Source organism: Saccopteryx bilineata, chromosome 1 (genome assembly GCF_036850765.1).
Source record: "Saccopteryx bilineata isolate mSacBil1 chromosome 1, mSacBil1_pri_phased_curated, whole genome shotgun sequence".
In the NCBI taxonomy this organism is placed as follows: domain Eukaryota; kingdom Metazoa; phylum Chordata; class Mammalia; order Chiroptera; family Emballonuridae; genus Saccopteryx; species Saccopteryx bilineata.
This window is the reverse complement of record NC_089490.1, coordinates 157,876,764-157,895,985: the sequence shown is the minus strand read 5'-3', so window position 1 is coordinate 157,895,985 and position 19,222 is coordinate 157,876,764. Positions and strand designations below refer to the sequence as shown.

The following is a 19,222-nucleotide window of genomic DNA, read 5'->3' as shown; positions in this document are numbered from 1 at the left end:
AGCCGGCCGCTTGCGGGCGTCGAGGCCATGCACAGCAGCCCTTGGCTGAGTCTGGCATGGCTGCTGCTGGCACTGGCTTCCGGCGCTGCGGGGACCTCAAGCGGTCCGCGGAGACCACGCAGCTACCCACACCTAGAGGGCGACGTGCGCTGGCGGCGCCTCTTCTCCTCCACTCACTTCTTTTTGCGCGTGGACCCCAGCGGCCTCGTGCAAGGTACCCGCTGGTGTCACAGCCGTGATAGTGAGTAGCAGGGGGCTGCCTGGTGACGGGGTGGGGATAAGGGCAGTTCTAGGCAAATAGGTGGGCAATAACAACTGCAGCAGTCATCTTAACGATGAGATGGGCCCTCTCTCACGCGATTGAGGGTTCCAGAGGCTCCTGTGGTTGTATAGCATTGGACAAGTCATTTACCTTCGGGGGCCTCACTTTCCTCAACTGTAAAATGGGCCAATCCCAAATAGTCACAGAGGAAGCCCCCTGCTCCAGGCCTGGCTCAGTAGCTGAGAAGGGCCTTTGCAGAATAGTTGAGTTTGGGGTCACTGGGCCCACTTGCAAAGGGGAAACTGAGACTCCAGGGAGTTACATAATGCGATGGGGCAGAGCTAGGCTCTGAACTCGACTCCCACAATGTAAAACAAGACTCAAGACCTGCCTGGGTTGAGGACCTCTCTATTTCTTCCTAGGAAACAGAGAGGGGAAATGACCTGTCCAGGGTCACACTGCCAGGGCGGGGGGGGGGTGTTGTTGGGGCTCCTTGATGCACAAGAACCTCATTGAGTTGGAGTCACTGTCCCTGCTGCTCCACCCAGTAAACAACAGGCTCTCAATAAGTATCTGTGGAGTGTATGAGGCAAGAGGAGATGAAGGGGCAAAGAGGAGGGGTTTGGGGACAGCTGGGAGGCCAGGGCGGTCAGTGGCCCACCCTATATGCCTACCTCAGTTTCTACACAACTCAGGTCTGGGCAGGGGAAGCTGGGGAGATTGGAGCTAATCGCTGGCCACTGCCTGAATCACCACCATTATGGCAGATAATCACCCCTGCCCTTCCCAGTTGCTTTCATCTGGGGCTCCCAAGGCCCTCATTAGGTTCACCAGACCAGGGCAATGACAGGGGACTGGCTGGCCCTGTCTAGTGGTGTTGGACATGGCCAGGCAGGGTGGCCTCAGGCTGGAGGAGAGGCCTTGCTCTGCTGGGTAATCTGAGAGTCACTGCTTCTCTCAGCCTCGGTTTCCCCATCTGGACAGTGATGGGGTGACGGATGGTCAATGGCTCTGTGTGGGTCGGGTTTAGAGGTCTTGTGTTCTTCATTAATTCAGTGGTTATTAATTGGGTACCTCTTATATGCTGTGCTGGGCATAAAGGACATAGTAGTGACCAAGACAGCTCACCTTCATGGGGTTCTGGAGCAAGGTAAAGCAGTTAAATCCGTGAACAAGTAATATGATGATTTTAGAGGGGACCACATGAGGTGCAAAGAAAATTAAAGCAGAGCAATGTACAAAAAGATTGAAGGGCTGCTTTATCTGGGAGGTCTTGGGGGCCTCTCCAAGGAGGTGGGCTTGAGTTGAGCCTCGTATTGAGAGAAGGAGCATACCATGTACAAGAGGAGTCAGGGGCCTGGCCAAGGAAATGGCAAGTGCAAAGCCTCGTGGGGCATGGGGTGAACTCCTTGTCACCTCAGGCATCCAAGTGCAGACTGAAAAGCAGAGGGCAAAGCCTTAACTCCAGATTAGATCCCAGTGCGTTGGTGAGGTGAAGGTGTGTGTGGTGGCTTGTACTGAAGTCATGCTTCACTGGACAGGAAACATTGGCTCAGAACTGGACAGGGCTTGCCCAGGGTCACCCACCAACAGATGGAGCCTGAAGCTGACTCTGCTCCTTCCCAGTCCTCAGTTTCTTCCTTGGGAAGTGGGCACAGTCAGCACCTCTTGCCTGGAGCTGTGTGGGATTAGTGGGGTACAGTGCTTGGCATACATTTGGCACTCAAGCAGTGTTAGTGGCCATCAAGTTTAATGCTCTGTGCTATAAACATTCCACATCCCACCCCCAGGCCTTTGCCTGGGTCATGCCTTCTTTCTGGAGTTTCGTCTCCCCATAGCCACATAGCTGCAGCTGACTGAGCTGTCTGAGCCAGACATAGAAAGGATGGTGAAAACTGTGGGGGAAGACTGTGCAGCCCATTATCACTGTTACAGTCATTACTTGTTCTTACTGAAATCAGCAGCTCACCCAGGTAGGCACCCATCTCCTCCAGCTTGGTTTTCTCATCCCTGACCTAACTAGGGCTCTCCCCTGCTCCACAGCTTGCTGTGGCTCCCCAGTACCCTCCAGAGAAAGACAGACCCCTCCCCACTTATGTCTTCCAACATGTCAGGACCACATCCTTGGGACAGCTCTTGGCTGTCTGTGTGATCCCCAGTGCATACCCATACCCAGCACAGGGCCAAGCATACAGGTGGTACTTAGTGAATGTTATGAATGAATGAATGAATGAATGAGTACAAAGGGAAGCAGGTGGTGGCTGAGGGCCCTGACCGAGCCCCTCCCAGCAGGCATCATTGAGATCCGTTCCATCCGCGTGGGCGTCGTGGCCCTCAAGGCTGTGCACACCGGCTTCTTCGTGGCCATGAGCCGCCGGGGCCACCTCTACGGGTCGGTGAGTGCATGGTGGGGTGGCCGGTGGTGGGCAGGTGCTGTCAGGAAACGGGGTCCAGTGGCCGCCTCACACCCTCAACCCCCGCAGCGGGTCTACACTGCCCAGTGCAAGTTCCAGGAGCGCATTGAGGAGAATGGCTACAACACCTACGCCTCACTTCGCTGGCATCACCACGGCAGGCCCATGTTCCTGGCGCTGGACAGGCGGGGGGCCCCACGACATGGTGGCCGGACCCGGCGGCACCACCTATCCACCCACTTCCTGCCTGTCATGGTCTCCTGAGGCCCCGAGGGGCCATGAGGAACAGCTAGATGAGGTTCCAGAAGACATCTGGGTAGGCGGACAAGGACCAGAGGCTGGAGGCGGCCAGGCCATGGTCAAGCCATATCTGGTTACTCTTTCATTTCACATGCATTGAGAGCCTGCTTTGTGCAGGGCTCTGGGGACCCTGCAGTAATCAAACAGACACAGCCTGGCCCTCCTCTGAGTCTGAGGTGGTATGGACATTGAGCTGAGCAGGGGCTATAGGTGTCCAGTCATAAGTTGGGAAGCAAGGAGTCTCTACCTAGGCACACATCCTGGGCTGGAGACTGAAAGATTCAGCTCTGCAGTCCCCAGGTCAGGGAAGGGCACACCAGGCTGGGACATAGCCTGTCAAAAGTTCAGCAGTGGGAATCCATTGGAATGTTGGGGCAGCGAGGAATGGGGGAGCCAGGGATAGGGGGGTGGTCTGGGGGTCAGGGATAAAAGGGCAATATAGACATGCCACAGGGTGAAGTCCTAGTCCCCGGACCTATGGACACATTGTCTCACATGGTAAAAGGACTTTGCAAGTGGGATTAAGTCCAGGCCCATGAGATGGGGATGATCCTGTATTACTGGGGGCCCAGTGTTATCACAAGGATCTTTACAAGAGGGTGGCAGGAGGGTCTGGGCCAGAGATGGAAGAGGGTATGCTAACTATGATGAAGGGGCCACGAGCTAATGATGTGGCACCTGTAGAAGCTGAAAAAGACTGGAAAAGTTCTCTCTGGAGCCTCAGAAGGACTAGCCTTGCCCATACCTGGGTTTAGCCTCATGAGAGTTATGTAAGCCTCTTGGTTCATGAACTGTTAAGAGAATAAATGTATGTGGTTTAAGCCACAAATTTCTGGTGATTTGTCACAGCAGCTGTAGTAACACACACACACACAGGTCTGAAACTGAGTAATGTCTTCAGAGCTCCTTAGTTCTTCGTTGGGAAAGGGGGCCATGTGCAGGCCAAGGGGCTTCATGTCAACATCCTCCACAGGCTGGGGGAAGGGGGACACGGGAAGTGCTGCAGCTGGGGGAGTACCTACCGCCTTCCCAGCACCTTTGAGCCCCCCAACCTGGGGCTGAGCTCTGTGACCTTAAGCTAGGAAATTCCACTCTGGGCCTCAGTTTCCTTTTCTATAAAGTGAGGATGATGATGCCATTTACCCCATGGAGTTTTATGGGAGGCTTACATGGAAGCCCCTCCCAAGCCAAGGTGGGACATTCTGGTTAGGGCAGGCAACAGTCCTTGGAGGTGAGATGAGGGCTCCCACCCCTTCCAGCCTCCTCTTGCCATTTAAAATACAAAGAACAAGTTGGGGATCAATTACTTAGGGAGTAGAGTCGACACTGTGTCCAGGATCAATATTTCTGCCCGGGTGACTCCAGAATATATGAACACCACTGGCTGCAGTAGGATGGGCTGTGGAGGCCCCACCAGACAGCTCAGCACATTGGGGTTTCCTCAGTTTCACGTTTCCAACACAGTGACCCTCTGCACTTTCTTGTTGAACATCACTAGCCCACTTCCAGGGTTCTGGTTTGGGACAGCAGTGCTGTCTGATGCTCAAGAGGCACAACCCCAGGGTCCGTCGCAGAAGGACAACACCAACCACCTGCTTCTCTTTCTAAGTAGGTGTATTTTTAAATAACTTTCAAGATACACATTTTTTTCCTTTAAAAAACATGTCAGAGTTCTGTTTTGCTGGTCATCCTTGTGGTCCCGAGCCCCTCACACTCGGGGTGGGGACTATTGGCCTGTCTGGTGGGTCCAAGACCCCGGCCAAGCGGCTCTACCCTGTCTTTCCACAGATCATGCAGGGCCGCGTGTAAGCTAATGTCCATTTATTTCAAAGCAGTAATAATTTAAAATTATAAAAACCTTTCCACTGTTGAACACGTAGAGGGTAAGGTTAAAGACAAATGGGACAGGGGATGCTGGGGACGCCTGGGACAATATGTGCCCTGCGTCCCTCTGTGCCCAGCCCCTCAAGGGACGTTCCTGGGGGAAGGCTGGGCTTTCTCCACAGCCTGGAGGCAGTGGGTCCTCTGAGCCTCTGCCCACAGCTGGGGGCACAGCTGGCACCAGAGTCCATGGGAGCCATGGTGGTGTGAGAGCCGAGGCAGGTGGGGGGCACCTCTTGGGCTCCAGGACATCAGTGTCCCCATGCCCGCTGGGCCTGGTGCTGGCCGGGGTCCTGTGCTTACTCTGGGGACTGGCAGGGGGACTCAGGAGTTGCTTGCTGGGTTCTCATTGCTGGGTGAGCTAGAGGACGACGACGAGGAGGAGGAGGAGAAGCTTACACTAGTCAGGCCTGGAGGGTTGGTGGCTGTGTTCTGTCCCGTGAGGCTTTTTCGGCAGACAGGACAGCTGTCGTGCTTTGTGGGGATAAGGCAAGGAGAGGGAAGCAGTTCAGAGGCTGGTGCAGAGCAGGGGGTAGGGAAGGCCCCCTGGCTGTGGCCACCCGCCTGCTCACCTGCTCCAGCCAGGGCACGATGCAGCCGTCATGGAAGAGGTGGTTGCAGGGCAGCTGCCGCACGCGCTCACCCAGCCCGTAGTCATCCTTGCACACAGGGCACTCTAGCCCAGAGCCTGAGGGGAGCAGGGAGCCCCTGTGACACCCCCAACCAAAGGTGTCCCACAGGGGATCTGCCCTTCCAGTTCACCGGCAGACCCAGGGGAGAGAGGCTGTGTCCTGAGTCCTGTGTCCCAGGAGAACAGAAGGACACTGATAAAGCCTCTCATTCAAGCCGACCTTTGGTCCAACTGAAAAGTCCAAGGGAAAGGGTCTCAAAAAAAAAAAAAAAAAAAAAAAAAAAAGGCTGGGAAACTAAGGGCCACGTACCTACGTGTTCCTCAGTGACAGGGACGGTGGGGAGGGCCTGGATTTTCTCTTTGTCTGCAGGCGGGGGGCCCGTGTTTTCAAACTGATTGAGGAGCTGAAAGACAAGAGGCCAGAGTGCAGGAGCTTGGTCGGTGGGCGGGGTCCCTTGCCCCGCGGGACTCTGAAATGCAAGGCTGGGTTACCTGCAAAAGCACCGAGGCCATGTTTGTCCTGGTCCCCCAGGCCCCCAATTTGGGGGGTTAGAGGTCAACCATCCAATAAGGCCCAGCCACAAGATCCTGCCCACTCTTCTGCTCATCTAATTAGTGTCACCTAACAGCCAGGGTGAAGGATGGGGCCCTGAGGCAGACGGTTCCATCCAGGGGCTCATGAGGTCACTAGAACCAGAGGGCTGGATCCCGCCAGAGACAAAATACTCAAAGGAATCATTGATGAGCAGCCCTGAAGGTGGCAATGTTCCTGCCTCACAAGTGCCACTGAGGTCAGTGACAGACAAGGGAGAACATGGAGACCTACATGGGACAAAGCCAAGACCCACAGCACCCAGCATGTGGTTTCCTGCTCTATGGTGGGGCTGTGCTGGGAGAAAGAATTTGGTTGACATGCCCCAGCCTCAAGAAAGTTAAGGGGAGCTGGGAAGCAGAGTGTCTATGCCAGAAATGTACTCCTAACAGTCCTCTCAGCTGAGGGGTTGGGGGCCATGGGCCTGTCAAAACTTCTCATCCCGCCTGACTAGGCGGTGGCGCAGTGGATAGAGCATCGGACTGGGATGCGGAAGGACCCAGGTTCAAGACCCCAAGGTCACCAGCTTGAGCACAGGCTCATCTGGTTTGAGCAAAGCTCACCAGCTTGGACCCAAGGTCGCTGGCTCCAGCAAGGGGTTACTTGGTCTGCTGAAGGCCTGCAGTAGTCAAGACACATATGAGCCTGACCAGGTGGTGGCGCAGTGAATAGAGCGTCAGACTGGGATGTGGAAGGACCCAGGTTCGAGACCCTGAGGTTGCCAGCTTGAGCGCGGGCTCATCTGGCTTGAGCCAAAAAAAAGCTCACCAGCTTGGACCCAAGGTCGCTGGCTCGAGCAAGGGGTTACTCGGTCTGCTGAAGGCCCACGGTCAAGGCACATATGAGAAAACAATCAATGAACAACTAAGGAGTCCCAATGAAAAACTGATGATTGATGCTTCTCATCTCTCTCCGTTCTTGTCTGTCTGTCCCTATCTATCCCTCTCTCTGACTCTCTCTCTGTCCGTATAAAAATAAATAAATAAAAGACACATATGAGAAAGCAATCAATGAACAACTAAGGTGTTGCAATGCGCAAAAAAAACTAATGATTGATGCTTCTCATCTCTCCGTTCCTGTCTGTCTATCCCTGTCTATCTCTCTGTCTCTGTTAAAAAAACAAAAACAAAAAAACCCTCCTTATCCCATCATAAGGAAAGATGGCAATTCCCCTAGTGCTACCTGGGGAGGCCCACCCTGTACCTGTGTGATGATCGCATCCAGCCCGTTGGCCCCCCAGGCGTAGTCCATCGGATTTGAGTGCAGGACACCCCTGGGCAGAGACATGTGGGGTTCAAGTGGCAGAGGGGCCAAGTGGGACTTGGGGGACCCGCCCACCTACTCACCAGGGGCCCAGGCCCAGGTTGGGGATGGTGGCTGGAGTGATGATGCCATTGACCAACTGCTGGATGATCCTAGAACAGAGGAAGGCCGGGCCCGCAGTTAGTGCCTTCCCAGGGTCAGGGCCTTCTGGGTGTGAACACACAGGAAACTTAAGCCCAGCTTCTAAATTCAAAGCACTTAATGGTTATGCTTTCAACAAGTAAGATTCATGGTGAGCCCTGGCTGGTTTGCTCAATGGTAGAGCATTGGCCCAGTGTGTGGATGTCCCGGGTTCAATTCCAGTCAGGGCACACAGGAGAAGCAACCATCTGCTTCTCCATCGCTCCCATTCTCCCTCTCTCTTCCCCTCCCACAGCCATGGCTCAATTGGTTCAAGTGCATTGGCCTGGATGCTGAGGATGGCTCCATGGAGCCTCCACCTCAGATGCTAAAAATAGCTCGGTTGCAGGCACAGCCCCAGATGGGGGTTGCCAGGTAGATCCCAGTTCAGGAGCATGCAGGAGCCTGTCTCTCTTTCTCCCCTCTCCTCAACTTGGAAAAAAAGAAAAAAAAAAAAAAAGATTCAGTGAAGAAAAAGAATGTAGCACAAAAAGGACCCAGAGAAGCATCTCCCTCACTGAGTTCCAGGCCAGGTTTCCCTAAGGCAGCGGTTCTCAACCGGTGGGTCGCGACCCCGGTAGGGGTCGAACGACCAAAACACAGGGGTCGCTTAATAAATATGTATTTTACGATGGCTTTAGGCGACCCCTGTGTTTTGGTTGTTCAACCCCTGCCAGGGTTGCGACCCACCGGTTGAGAACCACTGCCCTAAGGCCTTGATGGCACCTATGGCCATGTCACATCCAGCCTCCAATATATAACCAGGGGAACATCCTGGAAGTCATGAAAGCTATGGGGTCTGCCCCGCTTTTCGCAGCAGCCTCAAAGCATCCAGCTCAGCTTCCAGTGTACCCAGAGCGCAAGGTTGGTGGGGTGTGGGTGCTACTCAGATATTAGACAGCTGGGGCATCAGAGACAGGCTGGGGTATGTCTCCAGCTTACATTGAGGGAAAAGGACAGACTCTGTGTGGGTTTAAACTCATTTTAAGGCCCTGGCCGGTTGGCTCAGTGGTAGAGCCCAGCATGTGGAAGTCCCGGGTTCGATTCCTGGCCAGGGCACACAGGAGAAGCGCCCAGCTGCTTCTCTACCCTTCCCCCTCTCTTTTCTCTTTATCTCTCTTCTCCTTTCACAGCCAAGGCTCCACTGGAGCAAAGTTGGCCCAGGAGCTGAGGATGGCTCCCTCAGGTGCTAGAATGGCTCCAGTTGCAACGGAGCAATGCCCCAGATAGGCAGAGCAACAATCCCTAGTAGGCATGCCAGGTGGATCCCAGTTGGGCACATGTGGGAGTCTGTCTCTCTGCCTCCCTGCTTCTCACTTCAGAAAAATACAAAACAATAAAATAAAATAAACCCATTTTAAGTGACACAGGTGTTTCTCCGTGTAGTCATGTCCATCTCAGACATGCAGAAGCCCAGCCCCACTTCCTCTGGATGGATGGGACCTGCAAGAAACTTTTATTCTCAGTCCTTCTGAGCACTTTTCTCCTTCCTGTGCTGTCCTCTAGCTAAAAAGCCATTATGGTGCCAATCTGCATACAGGAGGGATCTAGGGGCTCCACTGCAGGACAGGGATGCCAGGAACTGCCTGCTCATTGACGCTCTAGGACAAGAACTCAAAGGTGAACCAGCCACACAGAAGCTGATGAGGCCCTGCTCAGAAGGACAATAGGGACACTCAGTAGACATGAGCCATGCCTAGTCCTGTCCAGGTCCTCAAGCCACACTTCAACCCCCTACCCCCATCTGCACCACCCATTTTGTATGGTGGGCTTGGGTGGTTTTGCCCAAACTCAGGGGAACTGCCCTGCCCAGAGGTAGCAGCCACACCTCTAAGACCACAGAATCTTCTGGATAGCAGACAGCCGCTCTGCCTGAGAGGGATGGGGCAGGCTGGAAGCCCCCAAGAGTGAGCCACCCACCAGCCACCCCCAAGCCCCTCACCCTTCCAACGTGGGGACGCCTTCATGCCGGCCGGTGGCCCGCCTCGCAGTGAGGCGGGCACGAGGCTGCCGGGCACCATACCGGTGCCGTGACTGCTGCTCTCTCTCCCGCCGGCTCTCAGGGTCCCTACCATTGTCAGCCAGTGCCCCTGGGGGGAACGTGGGGATCTCAAAGCTGTCGTCAAAGATGCCGAAAGCAAACTGCCCATAGCCCTGCGGCAGCGTGAAGAGGTGCTGGTCCACATTCTGCAGGAAGAAGGCCGTGACTGTGGGCCCTTTGCATGGATGCCACAGTTCCTCCCCACTGTGGCCACTGTTCTAGGCTCAGGGCTTTGAGGGGACAAGGAGACACCAGGGAAATCTTGGTACATGTGTGGGACAAAGGAGGGGAGGAGAGACCCAGGAAGGGGAGTTCAAGAGTTCCAGGGGGTTGGGGAGGACAGCCCCGCTTGTTTGGGAGTAGGGTGGGCATCTCCTAAAGGGTGAGCAACTGCCTGCAGGACAGGGGGGCTGAGCCTGTTTCCTCAGCCATGCAGGGCATGATCCATTGTTAGGGGTAGCCAACCAACTCACCTCAAATGGCTGCCTGCTTTGGTCTGTGGGGGCTGTGGAGGGAGCGGAACCATTTTCTGCACTCCTGGGTGGACACGGTTCAAGTCAGCAGTGGGCGACCCGCTGGAGAAGAGGCAGGACCCCCGCCTGACCCCCATGGGCCTCAGGTTCACTCTTGCCCTCTGCTGCCCTTGCCATCATCCCAAGTCAGGAGGTTGGAGACCATCTCAACCTCTGGCTGCCCAGGAACTCCAGGACACCGCCCCAAGCCCACTCCCTGTCCACCATGGCCCCCAGGCTCCCAAAACAGTTCTGAGACAGCACTGGGTGCAGCACCTGAAAGTCCACTTATCGCAACTCCGCTCTCTCACCCTGGAGGCCTGGATCCTACCAGCATGCACCTAGGGCCAAGGCCTCTGTGACCAAGGGGCTACATTACCTGGTCTCTTCTGGAAGCTCCTCAATGAAACCAGACTCACATCGTGGGCAGATGTAATCCTGTGGGAGGAGAGAGCAGGTGAGCATGATCTCAGGCTCCCAGCCCCCATGTCACCTGCATCCATGGGTTCACTGGAAACCCCTGCCTAGAGCAGGACACACCTTCGGCCCCTGCCTTGGGCCACAGCAAGCAGCAAAGGACAGGAGACCCAGGATGGGCATCACCTAAAGATACCCATCTATGAAACTGCTCCAGTCCAAGGTCAGACCCACCAGAGGCCTGGCTGATGAGTGTGGGCAGGGCTCAAGCATGGACATCTTTTTTTTAGCGAGAGACAGAGATAGGGACAGACAGACAGGAAGGGAGAGAGATGAGAAGCATCAATTCTTTGTTGTGGCACCTTAGTTATTCACTGATTGCTTTCTCATATGTGCCTTCACGGGGTGGGGGTGGGGCTCCAGTTGAGCCAATGACCCCAAGCCAATGACCTTGGGCTCAAGCCAGTGACCATGGGGTCATATCTATGATCCCATGCTGGAACCAGCAACCCTGCGCTCTAGCTGGTGACCTCAGGGTTTCAAACCTGGTCCTCTGCATCCCAGGCTGATGCTCTATCCACTGTGCCACTGCCTGGTCAAGAAGGCACGAACATCTTTCAACCAAAGCTACAACCTCTGTATCCTGACCTACTCCTCTGCAGGTGATCTTCCCAGCCACCCATATCCCAGTTACAGAGTTTCAGATTGTACACTCAGCACATCAGCCGATGAAAGCTCTGACCAGGCCTGCAGCAAACAAGCCAGCTAATGTGGGTCCTCAAGACCATTCTGAGTGACCTCTCACACGCACATATAGGGGACATGGACCTGGGCAGGCATCTGACCCTATATTCCTGGAGGGCTGCACAAGAGACTATCTATGGGGCTCCAGGGCTATCTGGGCCTCAGAACAGGTCAGCTCCCAGGAAGTTCCCACTGAGAGCAGTGGGAGAGGCCCCACAGTGGCATTTCTAGAACATTCTGGCAGTCCAGCACACAAACTGTGACCCTAAGCTGGAGTGTGACCCCATTGACACTGGCCATCACCCCCTCTTCCACAGCCAAGTGGCAGAGACCGTGATGTTCTGAGAGGAGAGTGGAGGCCCCGCCCCAGTTACAACATGTGTAAGCCCTGAAACCATGCTGATGTTCCTGAAACAAGCTCATTCCACATCCTGCTTGCTGGGTGTGTACAGGTCAGGGCTAGGTGTCCCTAAAGGTCATAGGTGTCCCTAAAGCCACAGACAGAAGATAAGACAGGAGTGCAAGGCCTCCTTCTGCCCAAAGTGACATCTCAAAACTGCTGCCTGCATGCTGAATGGGAGAGAATGCGAGACTGTTTACAGTCCCATGTGACATGGCTCTCTGCAGGAGCAGCCCCATGAGGGTTGTCAGACTCCTCCATCTGTACAGGGGGTGCAGTACAAAGCACACCTGGTCCCTCTCACCTGTCCCACTGCCAAAAGTAAACCTGCCAGAGCCAAGTGGGGAGAGCAGAGGGGAGCTGCACAGGTCATGAGGCCCTATATCCAGAATACCTAAGAACTCTTATAATTCAGCAATAAAAAGACAACTCAGTAAAAAAATGACCAAAGGATCATTTCTTCAGATACACAAATGAAAATGACCACTTCTCACAAAAAGACACTTGACACCACCAGGCAACTGGGTAATGCAGGTCACAACCAGTGAGATAACTGCACACCCGCAGGACAACTACACTCAGACAACAGTGACAAGCACTGGTGAGGATATGAAAGAATCAGAGCCTCCAGCACACTAGTGGGAATGTGCAATGGGCAGTCTCTCTGTAATACAGGGAGCAGTTCCACCAAAGGTCAGTCACCACGCAACCCTGTAACATTGCTAGGTGTTCACCCAAGAGAAATAAAACCCTGCCCACATAAAATCCTATACAATCATGTCCATGGCTTGATTCACAAGAGCCACAACATGGAAACAACTTAGTGTTCATCAATGCCTGAATGTAGTCAACCATGACAGGAGTATTACTCAACCATGTAAAGGAGGGAAGCATTGACACTCTCTACAATGTGGATGAACTTTGAAAACATGCTGCCTGAAACAAAAGGTCACACAGTATAGATCCCATTTATATGAAATGTCCAGAACAGGCAAATCAACACAGACAAGAAGTGGGTCAGTGGTTATCAGGCGTCAGGGAGGGTGATGAGGTGACTGCTGATGGGGACTGGTTTCTTTTACAGTGGTGGAATGTTCTGGAATCAGATAGAGGGGACGGGTTCGGGACTCCAAATATACTGACCACACTGAAGTGTACACTTTAAGTGGGTCATATCTTAGTAAATTGTTACAAGGAACAGTGAGGACAGCAGCCCTCAGCCCTCCCTGAGAAAGGGTGTGGGGACAACTCCACTACAGTGAGCGCCTACGACAATCATAACACAACGTGGGATTCCTAGCCAGTGGGGTATCACTCCTCCTACTGCCCTCCCACCATTCATCAGCTTGTTGTATACCTTTGAGGTTTCACACTAGCTACAGAAGGCTTTGTAAACAGGCCCACAGGGAAACGAGTCTGCAGGGGAGCCTCCATTGACCACAGTGAGGATGCAGGGAACCAGACACCCCATAAACATGGCAAAATCAGACAAACCTGAACTCTGGTATGCCCACCTCCAGGGGTCTGCCCAAGTAACCCCCCAGCTCTGGATCCATGAGAAGGTCCCAACTCTCACCTAATCCTGGTGGCGCCCCCATCGCCCCTCTGCAAATGTGCCACATGGCCTCAGCTTGAACATTATTAGTTAGACCCACAGGAAACAGGCAACCTCTTCTCCCACTTTTAAGGCTTGTTGCAGCTCCTGGGCTCTCACTGCTCTCAGCCTGTCCCATCAGCCTTGTTCTCCAAGTTCTCTACACCTCGCTGAACCCAACCGCTCTGCTGCAAGTCACTGGAGTGCCATCTCAGCACATGGTCAGCTCCAGAACAATCTGGCTCTGCCACTCCTACAGCTCAGCCCCTTCAAGACCCCAGTCTAGGCTTCCTCCACCCTCACCATCTTCCTCTCACCTTGGCAGCCTCATAATGGTCCTGCCCATCTCAAGGCCTGCACACCTTTCCTTCTGCAGGAACACTCTTACCCATATAGCTACCTGGCTGGGCCCTTCACAGAAGCTGGGTCTCTGTTCAAATGTCAGCCCCCTGCTGCAATCCTCGGTCTCCCCTCCTGTAAATGGAGGATGGCCTCAACCCCAGGTCTCTGAAACCCAGAAGCCACTGAAGACCCAAGTTCTATGGTTTGACATTGGGTTACGGTCAGGCCCTGCCTGTGCTCCGTCCTCAATAGAGAGCCCATGCCATATCCAGAGCAGTCCATCTGAGCTGTGGGCTGCCCCAGACTTGAGGCAGGACTCTAGCCTCTGCTTGCAGGTGGTGAGGAAGAAGTCAGAATCGAGGGTCTTCCAACACTCTCCTCCCTCAGACAGCATATCCCAAAGATCTTTATTAAACCAGAGTGGCCAATGGTAGAAACCCACATGCCAGCAAGGGGACTGTGAGGTGGAGTGTATCCCTATCACAGAGCAGAAGCTGTCACTGGCAACAGGGCCAAGGTGGTGGCTGCTCCTCTCCCAGGTGGCAGGACCAGCCTGCTTGCTGGGCCCTGGTTGCTGGTGAACCCTAACTTGTGAGCACCTATCCCTAGCCAATGACTTGACATGAATTTGTTACTTCTCCCCTTAGAGAAGTAGTGGAAGGTAAGGGAACCACCTCAACATTATCACAATCGCAACAGCAGTGGCCAGAACACGAAGGATGACATACAAATGCTAAATTCACTGAACACTCATTCCATGCACTAAGCCACTAGGACATGCCCAGGAGGTACTATTTGGCCCCTCCTTGGTAATAGGGAGAACACGGAGGCTTTGACATAGGGGCCCAGGTCACTGGGGCCAACCCTTACAACAAGCACCACCTTTTATCCAAGAGCTCCTTCACATCAACATAAACAGAGAGTCCACAGCCAGGGGCATACAGTGAAGTTGGAAAACTTGAGGTGGGAGTTGGAGAAATGGCTGGCCCCATATGATCACCCACTCACTCTACAGTGACATTGGTCTCTCAAATAGCAGAGCTCCAGGCGCAGCAGACTCCAGGGAGGCCTGGTGCAGAGCTGCAGCAGAGGTACAAGGACTCAGACCCAAACACAGACAAAATAAGACCCGTATAGCCCTCTAGCCCTCAAATGTACACTTGCTGCTTCCTCTGCCCCTCGCTGCCCTCCTCAGATGTCACTGGGCAGAGGCCTGCCCAGACCCGGGGGGAAAGCAGACCCAGCCCCATTCCTGTTCCTCACCCCAGTCATGCCCTGTCTATCCCCCCAAGCCTCCGTGAACCCTATGTACACTAGATGCTAGGGTGCAGAGCCCTGCCAGGACGTGTGTCATCCAAGGCCCGCTTCATGCCAGCCACGTGCCCATAGTGCACACAGAGACCCCAGCAGACAGTTTAACCCAGGCACACCTACCTAACCCAATCTTCATCCATCTTCCCAGGCTGCTCTGACACCATAAACAGGGACTGAGATTCCATTGCGCACAGACACAGGTGTGGAAGAACCTGCACTGAAGGTCTGACCTCTACAGAAGCCCCAAGGATGTCTACATCTAGAACCCTGCAGTCATGCATATCTATCACGTCCCCAGCACTCCCATTTCCAGAAAAGAATCAAATCTGGGCCTGTGCACCAGCCTCAAGGCCTTCAGGCTAGCTGGCCTGTCTGGTTCCTGCTCCCACATGCCACACTCCAGCTAGGCCACCTGCCTTTTTCTGTGCATTCTCTACACATGTACTGCCAGTGGACCTCATCAAGCAAGTGTGGATTATCTCATCAAATGCATCTGACAGCAAGGAGACTGAGGCCCAGGGCGGTTGAACACCTCACCCAGAGTCACACAGCTGAGAAGTGGTGCAGCTGGGTACAGCCTCAGCCTGATCCTAAAGCTGAGCCCAGCTGGTAGAGAAGCCTGAAATCCAGGGTGCCTGAGAAGATGCCACTGTGACAACAACCTGTTCCTGTCACAACGGCAGTAGGACCTGTATAAAAACCAACCCAAGCTATCTTAAAGCAGAAACAGTGGGGGTGGTTTCCCACAAACAGAAGTCCCAGTTTCAGGGGTGAATGCTGGCTGGGACCTTACCCTATTACCAAGTTAAGAGCCAACTTTCCTTCCCTGAGAACACCAGATGTGCCCCTTAATAGTAAACATCACTCTTGTCTACTGAGCCCCATTGAATCCCACTGCAAGCACCCCCTACCAACTCAGATACCCCCTTACCAGTATATTTCCTCTTACCATATTTACCAACGTTCTTGACTAAATATTTGACAATCACATGTTCAGGGTTGGCTCCCTGACCAATCTATAAAGTCTGAGGGCAAAGGTCATGACTACCTTGTCACCACTGGATTCTGTTACTAGGAAGGTCCTCATCAGCCCAGTGAGTCAGAAGAGGTCAGGGTCTTCCTGGTTCAAGGCCACATAGCCAGCTAGGAAATGACCACACCAGGCCAGGACCCAGGCCCTGCACTGGCTCCAGGATGGGAAATCTACAACAGCTAACTGTGCAGATGCCCAACCTGACTAGCCTCAGCTTCCAGCTTCCTGATGGTTCTAGACAAGCTACTTTGGGGGTAAGCCTGAGAACCAGGGCCTAAATGGAGTTCACACCACCTATGATGGGCTCCACGCAACTAATCCAGGCTGGTGGGCTGTCAGGGGACCAGCTCCTTCCTGCCACAGAGTAGAAAGACTCAGAGCTGGGGCGTGCAGGAAGCCAGAAGAGGCAGAAACAAGACTTCCGGGAGACTGGAGTGGGGCAAGTCTCGGCTCCCCAAGTCTGTGCTCACCCACCGGAGGTTTCATTTCATTTTTCCCTTCCCCTAGAGAGGGAGGCAAGCCCCTTGCCCCTACCCTTTCTCTCCTGTTCGGCCTAGGCACAACTCGTCCAAACCCCGACTCTTGTTCTTTTTCTTTCCTGTGGCTGAGATAATGTAGACAGACTCTTTCTCCTGGCTTCTCCTGGCCCCCTCCCAGCAGCAATTCCTCTTCCCAGGGAATCCCATAGCTGGAAAGGAAGGACTAAGAATGTGCCTCTGAAATCAAAACAAGCTCTTCCTCCCACCAGCCAGGTGACTGTGGGAAGATAAAGTACATGGAGCGCACCTAATAGGTGCTCAGTAAATCCTCACCACTTCCAGATTCCGCACCTGCTCCCTGTGAGCTGGCCCAGTGGAAAATGTCAGGACCCTGGCCGGCCTGAACCGCCATAGGTCTGTTTTTCCACTAGTGAAATGAGAACGGGTAAGCCAGGGGCAGGTCCAATCCCAGACCTACTGACTCAGAACCTCCAGGATGATGGCCCCAGGAAACTATCTTTAACAAGCAGCCCCCTCCTGCACCACGCGGCGCTATCAGGCCATCTTGGAGGATACTGGCCTAAATAAGCAGGAGGCAACACCGGGCCACAGGTTGGGTGACCCCCAGGGAAGCGCAAAAACGCAGGCTCGGGGCAGCTGTCAGACCCGGGCAGGGCCACAGCCACTCGTCCCGACGACAGATCGCAGGCGGGGGACTTCCACCTGGCGGCCCGCAGCAAGGCGCGGCGCCGACGACGCTCTCCGGCAACAACCCCCGGTCACCTCTCATCCAGCGCACCGCTTCCTCCTGGGCGGCGCGCTGGAGCAGATCACGCGGTCTCTCGGGGCGGGAGCCCGCGGATCGGAATCACCGGCCCCGCTGCGCCACCGGGGACAGGCCCCGCCTCGGAAACCTTCGCGGAGCCCAGGGCCGACGCCGCCGGGGCTCAGTTTCCTCGTCTGGGCCAGTCGCCTCAGACCGAGGGAGAGGGCCCGCCGCCTGGATCGGGGCTCACCGGCAGGCGCGGCACGATCTCGACCGAGCAGCAGTGGCAGAAATACCGTCCGGGCTGCGGCGACGCCTCGGCCATGGTCGCCGCCTCCTCAGCGCCGCCCACCCCCCGCGCGGCTCCCGCCGCCGGCCGTTTTCTGCTCTCTCGCCGGCCGACGAGCCCGCGCACGCTCACGCACAGCACGCACGGCGCGTAGGGAGGAATGGAGAACGCGGGAGCAGGCCTGGCGGCGCGCGCAGCGGGGTGGTGGCCCTGCCGACGGTGGCCGCGAGGGGCAAACTAAATGCAGGAGCTTCCCGAGCTGGGCGCGGGGCGCTGGACAGAGAGGCCAGACCTGAATAGAGGGAGATTGAGCTACCTCTCCAAACCCGGAAAGGCTCCCACTTCCCTTCATTATTTCTCTTTCCTCATGTCCCAATATTTCCCCTCACTGTCCTCATTGCTCCTGGTAAGCGATAGGCGCGCTCTCACATCCAGGCTTTTGCACTGGCTGTGCCTCTACTGGGTGCACCTTTCCCCCAGACACCCGCTTGGCGTTCTTCATGTCTTTTGTTTGTCTAACCCAGGGGTAGTCAACCTTTTTATACCTACTGCCCACTTTTGTATCTCTGTTAATAGTAAAATTTTCTGCCTGACCAGGTGGTGGCGCAGTGGATAGAGCGTCGGACTGGGATGCAGAAGACCCAGGTTCGAGACTCCGAGGTCACCAGCTTGAGCACGGGCTCATCTGGTTTGAGCAAAAGCTCATCAGCTTGGACCCAAGGTCGCTGGCTCCAGCAAGGGGTTACTCAGTCTGCTGAAGGCCCACGGTTAAGGCACATATGAGAAAGCAATCAATGAAAAACTAAGGTGTCGCAATGAAAAACTAATGATTGATGTTTCTCATCTCTCTCCATTCCTGTCTGTCTGTCCTCTGTCCCTATCTATCCCTCTCTCTGACTCTGTCTCTGGAAAAAAAAATAGTAAAATTTTCTAACTGATGATTTATAATGTAGGGAAGTAATTTTACTTTATAAAATTTATAATGCAGAGTTACAGCAAGTTAAAGCATATAATAATAATTACTTACCAAGTACTTTGTCAGATTTTCGCTAAGTTTGGCAGAATAAATCGGGTTTTTTTAATATTTTTTTAATTAATTTTAGAAAGGAGAGAGAGAGAGAGACAGAGAGAGAGAAGGGGGGAGGAGCAGGAAGCATCAACTCCATATGTGCCTTGACCAGGCAAGCCCAGGGTTTCGAACCGGCAACCTCAGCATTACCAGGTTGACACTTTATCCACTGCGCCACCACAGGTCAGGCCAGAATAAATCTTTATAAAACAACTTACTATAGTTAAATCTATCTTTTTATTTACACTTTGGTTGCTCCACTACCGCCCACCATGAAAGCTGGAATGCCCACTAGTGGCAGGTAGGGACCAGGTTGACTACCACTGGTCTAACCTATTGGGATACCCTCCTTAAGAGTACTTATTTTTTTTATTTTTTTTTTTTTAAGATTTTATTTATTCATTATAGAGAGGGGAGAGAGAGAGAGAGAAGGGGGAGGAGCAAGAAGCATCAACTCCCATATGTGCCTTGACCAGGCAAGCCCAGGGTTTTGAACCGGCGACCTCAGTGTTTCCAGGTTGACACTTTATCCACTGCGCCACCACAGGTCAGGCCTAAGAGTACTTATTTTTACCTGATAAACTGTTGGTTCAGCCCCACAGCAGATAGGATATTTGTATTTTGTTCCTGCTGGACTCATAACAGTGCCTGGCACACAGGCATTTCATAAACACTTGTTGAATGAATGCAGAGACCCAT

The 19,222-nt window shown here is 54.0% G+C and overlaps 2 protein-coding genes across 11 annotated transcripts; one reads left to right on the top strand and one right to left on the bottom strand.

The window, feature by feature from the left end:
* Window positions 1–3,765, top strand: FGF22 (fibroblast growth factor 22). 3 transcript variants are annotated; one of them, XM_066253401.1, is made up of 3 exons: window positions 1–214; window positions 2,555–2,658; window positions 2,746–3,765. In XM_066253401.1, the coding sequence occupies exons 1-3, from the start codon at window positions 28–30 to the stop codon at window positions 2,938–2,940; spliced, it is 486 nt and encodes a 161-aa protein (XP_066109498.1). In that variant the 5' UTR covers window positions 1–27; the 3' UTR covers window positions 2,941–3,765. The 3 variants fall into 3 exon arrangements, with proteins under 3 accessions (XP_066109498.1, XP_066109497.1, XP_066109496.1); XM_066253400.1 differs by having other exon boundaries at window positions 1–241; XM_066253399.1 differs by having other exon boundaries at window positions 1–241; window positions 2,552–2,658.
* A 1,015-nt stretch (window positions 3,766–4,780) lies between these two features.
* RNF126 (ring finger protein 126) lies at window positions 4,781–17,604 on the bottom strand. Of its 8 annotated transcripts, none has more exons than XM_066278253.1 (10): window positions 17,183–17,204; window positions 16,455–16,608; window positions 10,456–10,514; window positions 10,038–10,101; window positions 9,466–9,710; window positions 7,423–7,495; window positions 7,284–7,353; window positions 5,799–5,892; window positions 5,430–5,545; window positions 4,781–5,331 (listed from the first exon to the last, which is right to left on the bottom strand). In XM_066278253.1, exons 1-10 carry the CDS (start codon window positions 17,187–17,189, stop codon window positions 5,182–5,184), a joined length of 1,032 nt encoding a protein of 343 aa, XP_066134350.1. In that variant the 5' UTR covers window positions 17,190–17,204; the 3' UTR covers window positions 4,781–5,181. The 8 variants fall into 8 exon arrangements, with proteins under 8 accessions (XP_066134350.1, XP_066134344.1, XP_066134360.1 ...); XM_066278247.1 differs by lacking the exon at window positions 17,183–17,204 and adding an exon at window positions 16,751–17,118; XM_066278263.1 differs by lacking the exons at window positions 16,455–16,608; window positions 17,183–17,204 and adding an exon at window positions 17,416–17,604 and having other exon boundaries at window positions 10,038–10,139.
* Between the last annotated feature and the right edge of the window lie 1,618 nt (window positions 17,605–19,222).